The following is a 16179-nucleotide window of genomic DNA, read 5'->3' on the forward strand; positions in this document are numbered from 1 at the left end:
TGTCGACAATCACATTATATCGCCAGCAAGGCTTTAAAGTCTCAATTTAAAGTCTCAAGTCTCTTAGTCTGTTCCGTATCTTCTTATATCGCACATATCTCTTCGACTGAAAAACATATTTTTGACTAAAAGTAGCTTTATCATAATTTCTCTTGCAGAGCAATCTTAAATTGCGAGTTTAATGCTGTAAAATAATTAAAAAAAAAAAATACAAATTTTTTATTTGCAATATTTTAGCATCTTAAAAAAAATGTCGTGATCGTCACCAATTAATGAAAAAATAATCATTGATTTAAATTTAGTATTAAAAAAATAAAAATCGTTATTCTCGTTTTCAGTTGAAAAACAGTTTTTCAATTAATCTTCTTATCATTCTCACTTCTTATCATTGTCACTGTTTGATCATCCGTTTTATTATGTTGCGTTATAAAAAAATACATTGCAAACATTAAGATTTACACCGTTGTGCAAGATATCATTGCATGATAAATCTTTCATGTCATTTGCTCACAATGTCTATCCGTTCCTGGGACATGCGCAACTAGTATCTCGACTAGCTCACGTCGAGATGATATTCGGAATGTATTTACATCGTCGCATACGGGTCGTGAGTGTGAAAAACACGAAATCATTTTTCTTACAAATGTTCTCGCGGGCGCATGTAGTCAAAAGTGATGTTATCGAAAAGTGAATACTCAATCGGTCTTATTTATGCTGCTTGTAGTTTGATGCATTAATTAGATAACACATATATAGCCGGCCACACAACGGTTCTTAAAAGTAGCTTCGGAAATTGACTGTCGCCAGAAATCTTGCATCGCATAATAGAATAAGTTGAAACCTCACCAGTTGAAACCTTCGAGAAAAAATCGCGCCAGAGAATCAAACGTGCTCGCATCTATCATGTCGAAGACTAAAGACCTCACCAAATTTTCGGCTGTACAACTGCAGGAGTTTTTAACATCTTTCGATATAATAATGTCCGATATCGATGGTAAGTGATAATCAACACAGTGACGCATTTTTCTCTATGTTTAATATAAATCATGTCTCATGTAAATTGCAAAAATATCGTAAAATTTATTTATTAAACATTTTTGGAGATAATATAGTGCAAAATAAATTGTAAAACATTAAGAATTTTAGTAAAATACGACTTTACACTAGTATGTATTTTGAGTGACATTTCCGAAATTCTAAATTAAAGAATTAAAAATCAAAAGATTTTATAATACATTCTAATATTTTCATATATAGCACAAATCGTAAAAATATGCATTATCAAATTGTTTTATATATATATATAAATACTTCAAAAGAAAATGCTCTAAGAAATGTGTAATTAGCTATGTATGTCTTTCAGGAGTTCTGAGAGACTCCATTAAACCTATCGAAGGCGCTTTCGAGGCTTTAGCGGCGTTGCAAAATTTGGGGAAGCAAGTGTATTTAGTGACAAATAACAGCACGAATATGATGGAAAATTTTTGTAAAACTGCTCAATGTGCCTCTTTGAATGTGACTCCGGTAAGAAAGAGAGAGAGAGAGAGAGAGAGATTCTTTTCTATTAATATACAACATAAAACGCGATAATATAACCTATATATATAAACTATGTATTAAAAATACCAACAAATAATACAGACAATTGTGCTTACAGGACCACGTAATTAACAGTACCAGAGTGATCGTCTGGTATTTGAAAAAAATCGATTTTCGTGACGAAGCTTTCGCCATCGTTTCAGAGTTGTCTCGTAATATACTAGAAAAAGCAGGGATACGACTAGTAGAGGAAGTAAGTAAAAAAGTAGAATAATTTTCAAACTTTTCTAAAATCTCAAATAAAAAACAATTGAGAGAAAGAGAGAGATTAAATCAAATATTCATTTTGCAGCCAAAAACTTCTCTCACAGATATAGCTGCAAATATAAAAGAAGTCTTAGATAGACCATCTGTTAAAGCTGTAATTGTTGACTTTGATGTTAATTTCAATTGGTCAAAGTTAGCTTTGGCCATATCGTGCCTTAAACGTAAAGATGTGTTATATATAACTGGAGCAATGGAGGAATGGTTTAATATACAAACAATACAGCAAATTAAAATTTTAGGTAAATGTGTATTAATATTATTATATTATTAGTCAAATTTAAAAAAATACTTCTGATTAATAATAGAAAAGTACTTATATTGATCTATAATTGTAGATATTAATAGAAACGAGTATGCCTCAATGTTAAAAAAAAATTTCTTTTATCTACAAAAAAAAAAAATTACTTGACATAATTACTTAATTACTTGACATTATGTGAAAACATGTCTTATTCATTTGGTATGGAAAAGAGTTGTAAGAAAAGTTATATGAAACACTTGCAAAATTAACAACAGTGATATCATATTTTGTTATCTTCAGGTCCTGGACCTTTGATAAATCTTATCAGTACACAAAGTCAAAGAAATCCAATTTTATGTGGTAAGCCCAGCCAAGCATTAAAAGATTTCATTTTGGACACGTGCAAAGTGAGCAATCCACAAAGATGTTTGTTCATCGGTGACACGTAAGTAAACATTATAATAAAATATTTTTCTTTCAGAAATACACAAGTTTTTATTTAAAATACATGCTAAATATACATATTTGTGTTACATTCTTACAATTGTTTCATTCTAAGATCATATTATTCGTCCAAATTTTTCGTCCAATATTTCGTCCAAAATGTTCTCACAGGGCTGATCAAGATATGAAATTTGCATCAATGTGTGGATTTATAAAGCTTTTCGTTGGAACTGGGAGTGACACTCTAGAAAAGACGCAAGAAGAGGAAGATACTTGTCCTGATTACTATCTTCCCGCTTTAAGTCAATTATTTTCTGCCTATGACAAATAGTGTCAATGCACGGTGATAAGAATAATTAATTGTTTATTCTTTCTTTGGAAGATAAAAAAGATCAGTCTTTTTTTGACAATATCAATTGCTCAAATTGGCACCAGCTTGTTAATATAAATTGTAAAAGATTATTACATAAATGTAATAATGTAATGCGTGTATGTGAGCGTTAAATTATATCTTTAAACGAACTTCGAATAAATAATATTGCGCTACCTAACAATTATCTGAGCAATTTTATATATTATAAATATACTTCTTTTGATTATTTTGACTTTAAACCGAGCAAATTTTTTTAATTAGTATAAGCTTTTTCTCTCTCAAACTTTTATATTCATACATGAGTATAATTTTTATAGTAATAAAAAAATATATATTGTAATATATATATTTACGTATAATATATACCTTGTAATAATTGTACTAAAACCTTTATTAGGAATAAAGCATAAACATAATACTGTAATGTTGATATTTATTCACATTTATTAACATGTTAAATATACTGTCGATATTTGTGCGTGGAGCTGAATTGTTGCGTGTCATAATCAGGCAAGATACATATCACACGCACAAAGAGAAAATAAATATTGTAATACTATATGCAACAATTCCAACGACGCAAGAACAAAGTGCAAAAGTAAAGCAGACAAAATTGATCATTAATTATACATCGATATGTTTAATTTCATATAATAAACCGATTATATTATATAAAATTAAATGAGAGATTATATAAAAATCGAAAAATATTATGTAACACTTTACATTGCAATTCAACAAAATAAAAATTTTTTAAATATGAACCACGTATATTAAAATTTATAGCTACTTGTTCAAATGCAACTTCCTTCAAAGCTTACAATTGAATTGCCACCTTGTCTTTCTTAACTATATCTGCAAAAGAACATATATATCTCCTTTTAATTATAATTTTTTAATTAACACAAAACAAGAATGCGATATTTCCTACCGAGCTCCCGGCTTTCGAGTCCTACACAAGCGAGAAGCGCGCACATGTGCTGCGCAAAGCGTTCTGCGCGCACATGTGCTGCGCAAAGCGTTCTGCGCAGCACATGTGCGCGCTTCTCGCTTGTGTGGGGCTCGGAAGCCGGGAGCCTGGTAGGAAACATCACTGACACAAAAGTATTTTAAAATATGATACCAACAGACCAATATTCTTTGAAAAAATGCCAAATTCTATCTTAAAAAATTTAAAAGTTAAATACCCAAATCAAACTTTCCTTCTTTAAAATATACCAATAATTAATAAACGAATTTAACAAACAAAGACATTAGCTTAAAAGTATAACTGCCACACATTCTCTCTCCTTTCATATACAATATAGAAAACAAGCTATTGAAGAAATAAAAATATAAATATTTTATACGAAACATAATAATGTCAGGACAAACGGTGAGCGCAAACTGTATCAGTTCACGATTGCGTCGCGAATCCAGAACAGTGTATAATCATCATCAGACAAGACAAGATTTATAGGGTCCACGAACAAAATAATTATCATATAGGTACGAAATACCATACGCAAAAATTCCAACAACGCAAGACGAAGTGCAGAAGTAAAGCGGATAAAATTGATTGTTAATTGCACAAATGCGACAAAATGGTATATATTGACTAAAGTATTTACAATATAAAAATAAAAAAATAAATAACATACAAATAAGATTTCAAAATAACAAAATAAAATTTTAAAATGTCAATTAAATATACAAATCTATGTGATTTCAGGAAAATGAGATTGTAAAAATGATAGGTAGTGCCGCAATTACGATGTTCTTCATGACAGCATGCAACGCTATATAATAATTGACGAAAAATTATTGAAGAAATCAGATCATCAATTTCTATCAGGTTTTACAAGCGTGAATACATTTGTTACACAAACTACGCTTTTACTTCTAAGGGAACAGACAATCGTATCTCCGACGAAAACGTAAAAAATCCTCAAAAACATAAGAAAAATCAATGATGTCGCAAATTGATGATGATGTTGAACACAATCTATCTAATCTGAAATGGAAGAAAATTGGCAAGGCAGTTGCTTTAATGATATATCCACTGAAATCAAGTACAGAACCAGAACGTTATAGTTCATTTGACTTTCGTGATTATGGAATGTATACAACAGATGGCGGATCACATTTTTGGGACGGGTAAATACGAAATCCTGTCTTACTATTTTAACAAAATTCAAAATCTAAAATAAAATAAATAATATTTATTGCGCGTTATTAGAATGTTTATAGTGTACAACAAAACAAAAGACAAATTCGAAGATAGTCGAAAATATTTTCTGTTGAAATCAATAGAAGTGGAAGAAACAAACATTAACAAAGCAATTTTGAGCAACGCGCATGTGGATATCGGTGCAATAAATTTCGATATGAACCCATATCGCAATCCTTCTTATAGTTTCACAAAAGAAACATGGAATGGGACTTTAGAGACACATTACGATTTACATAATGAAGTTAATCAATTGCTAAAAGAGTAAGTATTATCTATTTACGTTTACAATTTCTGTATATAAATACTAACAAATTAAAGTGTAGATTAATATATGCTGACGATATTAATGAGACTAAGCAGGATATAATTTTGGCACAAATGATTCCAAGTAATTGGGACTCTACAAAAAGAATAAAAGACAATTGGTCCCTCTTTGTTCAAGGATACGAAAATATTGAAAATGATCAAACGGTAATTAATATATTCAATTAAAAATAATTATTGAACAAATCAGATTATCAATTTCTATCAGGTTTTACAAGCGTGAATAAATTGTTACACAAATCGCTGAAAACAAAGACTAAAGTAAAAAGAAAAAAATAAATTTTCTAAACATAAAAGTTAGGATAGTTCGCGTTAATTAATTTTCATAAGAAATTATTCAAATTTATACTATTTATACTTAAAGGTTTCATAAATATAATTTCACAATTTCAATACAATATGTATTTATCAGTTATTAAAATATTTAACTTCAAACACAAAAACTTTTACACGAAGTCTTATAGCAAAAGTCAATGTTACAATTAATTTTATGCTGCAATAAAAAAAAAATTATTTTTACATTTTTGATAAAAAATTAGTTAATAATAAATTTATGATTCATAATAAAGCTTTTAGAAAAATCATAATAAGACTTTTAGAAAAAAAAATTACAATAGTTCACTTGTTAATTATTGGGAAATTAAACTTTGAAATTTGAAGATTTTTATTACACCAATTGGTGATAAAACACTGACATAATAATATGCCAACACTATGTATTATTATACATTATGTATTATTATGGCGTATTAAATTAATATAAATGCACACTTTTGCAATCCGTTTTCCGTTATGTCTCACTTTCGTCGACATATTTTATACTTAATAACATAAAAAAATTACAATTACAAATAGAATGTATGATCACAATACTTCACCTTACAGATTACAAATTCATAAATACATCAATACATTTTTGTTACATCTATGACAATGCATAGTGTATAATTTAATACATATATCAAAATGTAGCATTTCGGACAATCATAGCTAAAAGTTTCGTGTGTAAATAAGAATTTCTTAATCTCTATCCCTCCTCGCAAAAGCACTACTTTTGGCTAATATTGTCACGCTCGAATCACCTTAAAGTTAACAATATGTGTTATGCTGTAATTGTTAAAATTTCATTAAACTTTTGTTAAAATTATTATTTATTTTATTTCTTGCTGTCAATATCTTTGAAAAACAAGGCAGATTTATTAACATTTTGTCCAATTTATCCCCACATCCATAACACAAATATGACATATAAACTAAAATAAATACGAGCAATATAAATAAGTCTTTGATATAAATGTTGCTCTTTTAGCATTAAAAAGTATAATTGATATTAAGGTTGTAAGTATATTTGCAGCAACATATTGTTTAAATATATATTAAAATAAAAAAAAACTAAATAATTCGCAACTTTTTTAGGGAAGACTTATAACTTTACCACGTTTTGTATTGATGACATCAAGAACATTTCTAAAGCTATATGGCACAAAAACGAGTGCGTCGCCAAATATTATCGTTAATACTGACGAATCAATCGATCCTTTTGAAGAAAAAAACTGGGACTGGATAAAAATCGGCGAAAATGTAATTCTTAAAAATATCAAACCGGTTTCGAGGTATTTGTATGCACTTATATAATTAACTGTATCTTTGTTAACAAAATCATTTTACTTGTGTTTATTATCAAATCTGTAACTAAAGAGTTCAAAATATAAGCTTTAAGTACTTGCGATAACTATAAAAAATTTAACCAATAATGTAAAAAAGATACTAAATTAAAAAATTTCTGACTTTATATTTTGACGAATTAATTTTCAATCTAAACATATTTTTATAAAACTGTACAAAACTGTACTGTACTATTTAACAATAGAATTTGAAACTCTGTATTTTAAAATGCAAAACATTCAATTTATTTAACTTTTTTTTGCTATATTATTTTTTAAATAATTCTCTACTTATTGAGTCTCTTCATTACATATTACTTTGTCTCTAAATCATTTAAACATCTGTTTTATTCTCTCGATTCAACAGTCTAGTCGAAGAAATATATCAACATTTCGGAATTTATTGCGGTTTATGGACTGGGGGAAACGTAAAAGAGGACGATGATGTATTTATTTCTGATACATCTGATACAGTTTCCACTAAAGCAAAGAAAAAAGACATTTAAACCTCGCATTTAAAAAGTACTGTTTCATTGTCATAATAGTTAGATGTTGAAATAATTTCACATTATTCACATTCATAGAAATAAGTATAATAAATCATTTAGTGCTTTCACTGTCCATCGCCAATACACAAAAATTGAACATTTTATTGATATTGATATACTTTTATTTTATATGTCACTTATAAGGTCACTTATAAGGAATATTTTTTTAAATTCTCCACTATTTCTTCTTCATCTCTTTTCAATGACGCATTACTTTATGTATTATTTGCGACAAAATGCAAAATGGAAACCATATATAATTTTCTGCGATGAATACTATTTAAAATATATATATTATACTATATTAATATATTATGTATATATTATATTAATATTTATAAACAGTATTAGTTATATATAATATTAATATAATATATTACATGTTATATATAATACAATATATATTTGTAATATTAATGTTAATATGTATATATTAATATACATACACATTAACAACAAAAAATTGTTTTTAAATATATTTTATCATTTATATTGTGTCAATATGAAGTAGAAATATCTCAAAACAATCTCAAATACTCTAAAATACTTATTTACTTCATTTTTTGTAATCATTGGCGATTAACATATAACATATAAGCATTAATATATGTATAACACACTCTACTTTTTAAATATTATAAAATCATAGATAAAATATAAACGACGATTGTTCAACGATCAAAATTTATGAAGAGTGCACTCGATCTCTTTCATATCGCAACAAAAAATTTTAACGATCCATCAACCAAGAGTGCTCTATCGAAAAATTTTGAATATGCAACAAAAATTATTTTCAAATCTGAACATTGTATAGCAGTAGCTCAGTACTATAATTTCCAAACGTATATTTCTTTATTTATGTATATTTTTGTTTTCTTAATTAAGTATTCAATATGTATATGTATATAAAAAAAGGAAATAAATTTCATCAAATAAATTGTACACCTTGTAAATGATATGATTGTAAATTATGAACGATAATTTGTTACCGTGTTTATCACTAGAGTGGTCACGTATCGTGAATGTAATCGTATCTCTCAATGTCCGTTAGAAACATTCACAGTCATAACGGTGAGAGGCCTCATCAGATAAGAAGTCCAAAGAGTGGGGATGTAAAATGCGACAACATGATTGCTCAATCTGTCTCTGCACTTCAATGTGTATTAGTATATATATATATAAATACTTTAGGAGAAAATGCTCTATGAAATGTGTAATTAGCTATGTATGTCTTTCAAGTGTTCTGAAAGAGTTCACTAAACCTATCAAAGGCGCTTTCGAGGCTTTAGCGGCGTTGCAAAATTTGGGGAAGCAAGTGTGTTTAGTGACAAATAACAGCACGAATATGATGGAAAATTTTTGTAAAACTGCTCAATGTGCCTCTTTGAATGTGACTCCGGTAAAAGAAAGAGAGAGAGAAAGAGAGAGATTTTTTCCTTTTAATATACAACATAAAACGCTATAATATAATCTATATATATAAACTATGTATTAAAAATATCAACAAATAATAGAGACAATTGTGCTTACAGAACCACGTAATTAACAGTACCAGAGTGATCGTCTAGTATTTGAAAAAAATCGATTTTTGTGACAAAGCTTTCGCCATTGTTTCAGAGTTGTCTCGTAACATACTAGAAAAAGCAAGGATACAACTAGTAGAGGAAGTAAGTAAAAAAGTAGAATAATTTTCAAACTTTTCTAAAATCTTAAATAAAAAAAATTAAATTAAAGAAATTATCTAATTATCTAAATTATCTAAATTAAAGAAATTATCTTTAATAAAAGGCAATTGAAAGAAAGAGAGGGATTAAATCAAATATTCATTTTGCAGCCAAAAACTTCTCTCACAGATATAGCTGCAAATATAAAGGAAGTTTTAGATAGACCATCTGTTAAAGCTGTAATTGTTGACTTTGATGTTAATTTCAATTGGTCAAAGTTAGTTTTGGCCATATCGTGCCTCAAACGTAAAGATGTGTCATATATAACTGGAGCAATGGACGAATGGTTTATGTACAAACATTACAGCAAATTAAAATTTTAAATAAATATGTATTAATATTATAATTAAATTTAAAAAAATACTTCTGATTAATAATAGAAAAGTATTAATATTGGTCTATAATGTGAAAACTTGTCTTATTCATTTGGTATGGGAAAAAGTTGGAAGAAAAGTTAAATGAAATACTTTCAAAATTAACAACAGTGATATCATATTTTGTTATCTTCTGTTTTGTTAGATTCTGCACATTTGATAAATTTTATCAATACACAAAGTCAAAGAAATCCAATTTTATGTGGTAAACTCAGCCAAGCATTAAAAGATTTCATTTTCGACACGTGCAAAGTGACCAATCCACAAAGATGTTTGTTCATCGGTGACACGTTAATAAAAATTATAATAAAATATTTTTCTTTCAGAAATACACAAGTTTTCATTTAAAATACATGCTAAAAATACATATTTGTGTTACATTCATACGATCGTTTCATTCTAAGATCATATTATTCGTCCAAAATGTTCTCACAGAGCTGTTCAAGATGTGAAATTTGCATCAATGTGTGAATTTATAAAGCTTTTCGTTGGAACTGAAAGTGAAACTCTAGAAAAGACGCAAGAAGAGGAGGATACTTGTCCTGATTACTATCTTCCCGCTTTAAGTCAATTATTTTCTGCCTATGACAAATAGTGTTAATGCACAGTGATAAGAATAATTAATTGTTTATTCTTTCTTTGTAACATAAAAAAAATCAATCTTTTCTTGACAATATCAATTGCTCAAATTGGCACCAGCTTGTTAATATAAATTGTAAAAGATTATTACATAAATGTAATAATGTAATGCGTGTGTGTGAGCGTTAAATTCTATCTCTAAACGAACCTCAAATAAATAATATTGCGCTACCTAACAATTATCTGAACAATTTTATATATTACTATAAATATACTTCTTTTGATTATTTTGACTTTAAACCGAGCAAATTATTTTACTTAGTATAAGCTTTTTGTCTCTCATTTTTATATTAATATATGAGTATAATTTTTATAGTAATATAAAAATATATATATTGTAATATATAAATTTACGTATAATATATACCTTGTAATAATTGTACTAAAACCTTTATTAGGAATAAAGCATAAACATAGTACTGCAATGTTGTTATTTATTCACATTGATTAACATGTTAAATATACTGTCGATATTTGTGCGTGGAACTGAATTGTTGCGTGTCATAATCAGGCAAGATACATATCACACGCACAAAGAGAAAGTAAATATCGTAATACTACATGCAACAATTCCAACTCTCGGAAGCCGGGAGCCCGATAGGAAATATCGCATCACTAACACAAAAGTATTTTGAAATACGATACCAACAGATGTGTATGAACTTAGCCCCACACTTTAATAAAATTAAAATAATCGAAATTGTACTGCATTGTACTAGATTTATACCAAATTGTACCGTAGTTAATTTTTTGAAATCACGCGCGGATTCCCAAAAAATCCAAATTTTTGAATTTTTTGAGTAGCCCCACACTTTTCGAAAAATGATTTTTTCTCGACTGTACTACGTTGTACTAGTTGTACCGAACATTGTACCGTTTGAAGAAAATTCCTAACAAATTTAAATTTTGAGAAAAACGAGAAAATCGAAAAATTTTGGACATTACGTAATTACGGCAAATCGGCTATTTTTTAAGATATCGAAACGCGGCCAACGGGGTTCGAAAGAGAATCGTTTGTACCGGTTTGTACCGCTTTGAATTTCGTTTGCAACTCAACCGGACCGGAAGTACTTTTTAAAAATTGCAAAATTCGGTACTTCCGGTCCGGTTGAGGTGCAAACGAAATTCAAAGCGGTACAAACCGGTACAAACGATTCTTTTTCGAACCCCGTTGACCGCGTTTCGATATCTTAAAAAATAGCCGATTTGCCGTAATTACGTAATGTCCAAAATTTTTCAATTTTCTTGTTTTTCTCAAAATCCAAATTTGTTAGAAATTCTTTTGAAACGGTACAATGTTCGGTACAACTAGTACAATGTAGTACAGTCGAAAAAAAATCATTTTTCGAAAAGTGTGGGGCTACTCAAAAAATTCAAAAATTTGGATTTTTTGAAAATCCGCGCGTGATTTCAAAAAATTAACTACGGTACAATTTGGTACAAAACTAGTACAATGCAGTGCAATTTCGATTATTTTAATTTTATTAAAGTGTGGGGCTAACTTCATACACATTACCAACAGACCAATATTCTTTGAAAAGATGCCAAATTCTATCTTAAAAAATTTTAAAATTAAATACCCAAATCAAACTTACCTTCTTTAAAATATACCAATAATTAATAAACGAATTTAAAACGCAAAGATATTAGCTTAAAAGTATAACTGCCACACATTCTCCCCCCTTTCATATACAATATAGAGGACAAGCTATTAAAGAAATAAAAATATAAATATTTTATACGAAACATAATAATGTTAGGACAAACGGTGAGCGCAAACTGTATCAGTTTACGATTGCTTCGCGAATCCAGAATAGTGTATAATCATCATCAGACAAGACAAGATTCATAAGCTCCACGAACAAAATAATTATCATATAGGTACAAAATACCATACGCAAAAATTCCAACAACGCAAGACGAAGAGCAAAAGTAAAGCGGATAAAATGATTGTTAATTGCACAAATGCAACAAAATGGTATGTATTCACTAAAGTATTTACAATATAAAAATAAAAAAATAAATAACATACAAATAAGATTTCAAAATAACGAAATAAAATTTTAAAATGTCAATTAAATATACAAATCTATGTGATTTCAGGAAAATGAGATTGTAAAAATGATAGGTAGTGTCGCAATTATGATGTTTTTCATGATAGCATGCAACGCTATATAATAATTGACGAAAAATTATTGAAGAAATCAGATCATCAATTTCTATCAGGTTTTACAAGCGTGAATACATTTGTTACACAAACTACGCCTCTACTTCTAAAAGAACAGACAATCGTATCTCCGACGAAAACGTAAAAAATCCTCAAAAACATAAGAAAAAGCGGCAATCAATGATGTCGCAAATTGATGATGATGTTGAACCCAATCTATCTAATCTGAAATGGAAGAAAATTGGCAAGGCAGTTGCTTTAATGATATATCCACTGAAATCAAGTACAGAACCAGGACGTTATAGTTCATTTGACTTTCGTGATTATGGAATGTGTACAACAGATGGCGGATCACATTTTTGGGACGGGTAAGTACGAAATCCTGTCTTACTATTTTGACAAAATTCAAAATGATAAAACTTTCAAAATCTAAAATAAAATAAATAATATTTATTGCGCGTTATTAGAATGTTTATAGTGTACAACAAAACAAAAGACAAATTCGAAGATATTCGAAGATATCCTGCGTTGAAATCAGCGGAAGTGGTACAAACAAACATTACCAAAGCAATGTTCAGCAGCGCCCATGCGGATTCCGGTGCATTACCTTTGGATATAAACCCATATCGCAATCCTTCTTATAGTTTCACAAAAGAAACATGGAATGGGACTTTAGAGACATATTACGATTCAAATAATGAAGTTAATCAATTGCTATACGAGTAAGTATTATCTATTTACGTTTACAATTTCTGTATGTGAATACTAACAAATTAAAGTGTAGATTAATCTATGCTGAAGATATTAATGAGACTAAGCAGGATATAACTTTGGCACAAATAATTCCAAGTAATTGGGACTCTACAGAAAGAATAAAAGACAATTGGTCCCTCTTTGTTCAAGGATACGAAAATATAGAAAATGATCAAACGGTAATTAATATATTCAATTAAAAATAATTATTGAACAAATCAAATTATCAATTTCTATCAGGTTTTACAAGCGTGAATAAATTTGTTACACAAATCGCTGAAAACAAAAACTAAAGTAAATAGAAGAAAATAAATTTTCTAAACATAAGAGTTAGGATAGCGTTAATTAAGTTTCTTAAGAAATTATTCAAATTTATACTATTCATACTTAGAGGTTTCATAAATATAATTTCACATTTTCAATACGATATGTTTTTATCAGTTACCAAGATATTTAACTTCAAGTACAAAAACTTTTACACAAAGTCTTATAGTAAAAGTCAATGTTACATTTAATTTTATGCTGCAATAAAAAAAAATATTTTGACAGTTTTGATAAAAAATTAGTTAATAATAAATGAATGATTCATAAGAAAGCTTTTAGAAAATTCATAATAAGACTTTTAGAAAAAAAGTTACAATAGTTCACTTGTTAATTATTGAGAAATTAAACTTTGAAATTTAAAGATTTTTATTACACTTGGTGATGAAACACTGACATAACAATATGCCAACACTATGTATTATTATACGCTATGTATTATTATAACGTATTAAATGTAAATGCACACTTTTGTAATCCGTTTTCCGTTATGTCTCACTTTCGTCGACATATTTTATACTTAATGATATAAAAAAATCACAATTACGAATAGAATGTATCATCACAATATTTTAACTTACCGATTACAAATTCAAAAATAAATCAATACATTTTGTTACATTTATGGCAATGCATAGTGTATAATTTAATACATATATCAAAATGTAGCATTTCGGACAATCATAGATAAAAGTTTCATGTGTAAATGAGAATTTCTTAATCTCTATCCCCCCTCGCAAAAGCAATACTTTTGGCTAATATTGTCACGCTCAAATCACCTTAAAGTTAACAATACATGTTATGCTGTAATTGTTAAAATTTATTGCAACTTTTGTTAAAATCATTATTTAATTTATTTCTTGCTGACAATATCTTTGAAAAACAAAGCAGATTTATTAAAATTTTTCCAATTTACCCTCACATATATAACACAAATATGACATATGAACTAGTATAAATACGTGCAATATAAATAAGTCTTCGATATAAATGTTGCTTTTTTAGCATTAAAAAATATAATTGATATAAAGATTATAAGCATATTTGAAGCAATATATTGTTTTAATATATATTAAAATAAAAAAAGCTAAATAATTCGCAACTTTTTTAGGGAAAACTTATAACTTTACCACGTTTTGTATTGATGACATCAAGAACATTTCTAAAGCTACATGGTACAAAAACGTATGCGTCACCAAATATTATCGTTTATACTGACGAATCGATCGATCCTTTTGAAGAAAAAAACTGGGATTGGATAAAAATCGGCGAAAATGTAATTCTTAAAAATATCAAACCGATTTCGAGGTATTTGTATACACTTATATAATTAACTGTATTTTTGTTAATATAATTATTTTACTTGTGTTTATTATCAAATCTGTAACTAAAGAGTTCAAAATATAAGCTTTAAGTACTTGCAATAATTATAAAAAAATTAACCAATAATGTAAAAAAGATACTAAATTAAAAAATTTCTGACTTTATATTTTGACGAATTAATTTTTAATCTAGACATATTTTCATAAAACTGTACAAAACACTATTTAACAATGGAATTTAACACTCTGTATTTTAAAATGCAAAACATTCAATTTATTTAACTTTTTTTTGCTATATTATTCTTTAAATAATTCTCTACTTATTGAATCTCTTCATTACATATTATTTTGTCTCTAAATCATTTGAACATCTGTTTTATTTTCTCGAGTAGTATTTTCAGTAGTCCAATCGAAAAACAATTTCAACATTTCGGAATTTATTGCGGTTTATGGACTGGGGGAAACGTAAAAGAGGACGATGATGTATTTATTTCTGATACATCTGATACAGTTTCCACTGAAGCAAAGAAAAAAGACATTTAAACCTCACATTTAAAAAGTACTGTTTCATTGTCATAATAGTTAGATGTTGAAATAATTTCACATTATTCACATTCATAGAAATAAGTATAATAAATCATTTAGTGCTTTCACTGTCCATCGCCAATACACAAAAATTGAACATTTTATTGATATTGATATACTTTTATTTTATATGTCACTTATAAGGTCACTTATAAGGAATAATTTTTTAAATTCTCCACTATTTCTTCTTCATCTCTTTTCAATGACGAATTACTTTATGTATCATTTGCGACAGAATGCAAGATGGAAACCATATATAATTTTCGGCGATGAATACTATTTAAAATATATATATTATATTATATTAATATATTATGTATATATATTATGTTAATATTTATAAACAGTATTAGTTATACCTATAATATTAGTATAATATATTACATGTTATATATAATACAGTATATATTTGCAATATATATTTAATATATATATATGTGTGTGTGTGTGTATTTGTAATATTAATGTTAATATGTATATATTAATATATATATACACATTAACAACAAAAAATTGTTTTTAAATTCATTTTATCATTTATATTCTGTCAATATGAAGTCAAAATATTTCAAAACACTCTCAAATACTCTAAAGTACTTATTTACTTCATTTTTTGTAATTA

General features: G+C 27.6%; 2 protein-coding genes and 1 long non-coding RNA gene across 9 annotated transcripts in view; 2 read left to right on the forward strand and 1 right to left on the reverse strand.

Annotated features, from left to right (window-relative positions):
- LOC105670496 (uncharacterized) overlaps nt 1-16179 on the reverse strand; it is a 170866-nt gene that overhangs the window by 82905 nt on the left and 71782 nt on the right. The window lies entirely within an intron of this gene.
- LOC105670499 (uncharacterized) lies at nt 309-9649 on the forward strand. Of its 7 annotated transcripts, XM_067350342.1 has the most exons (13): nt 309-994; nt 1364-1524; nt 1658-1792; nt 1892-2105; nt 2408-2552; nt 2723-4510; nt 4636-5060; nt 5143-5397; nt 5460-5607; nt 6770-6798; nt 6877-7073; nt 7492-9339; nt 9507-9649. In XM_067350342.1, the coding sequence occupies exons 1-6, from the start codon at nt 904-906 to the stop codon at nt 2880-2882; spliced, it is 906 nt and encodes a 301-aa protein (XP_067206443.1). In that variant the 5' UTR covers nt 309-903; the 3' UTR covers nt 2883-4510; nt 4636-5060; nt 5143-5397; nt 5460-5607; nt 6770-6798; nt 6877-7073; nt 7492-9339; nt 9507-9649. The 7 variants fall into 7 exon arrangements, with proteins under 7 accessions (XP_067206443.1, XP_067206442.1, XP_012219466.2 ...); XM_067350341.1 differs by lacking the exon at nt 6770-6798 and having other exon boundaries at nt 5455-5607; XM_012364043.2 differs by lacking the exon at nt 6770-6798.
- Nucleotides 12230-16003, forward strand: LOC105670490 (uncharacterized). Its single transcript, XM_012364034.2, has 6 exons — nt 12230-12387; nt 12513-12944; nt 13044-13298; nt 13361-13508; nt 14762-14958; nt 15365-16003. Exons 2-6 carry the CDS (start codon nt 12757-12759, stop codon nt 15513-15515), a joined length of 939 nt encoding a protein of 312 aa, XP_012219457.1. The 5' UTR covers nt 12230-12387; nt 12513-12756; the 3' UTR covers nt 15516-16003.

Source organism: Linepithema humile, chromosome 2 (assembly GCF_040581485.1).
Source record: "Linepithema humile isolate Giens D197 chromosome 2, Lhum_UNIL_v1.0, whole genome shotgun sequence".
NCBI classification, from domain to species: Eukaryota; Metazoa; Arthropoda; class Insecta; order Hymenoptera; family Formicidae; genus Linepithema; species Linepithema humile.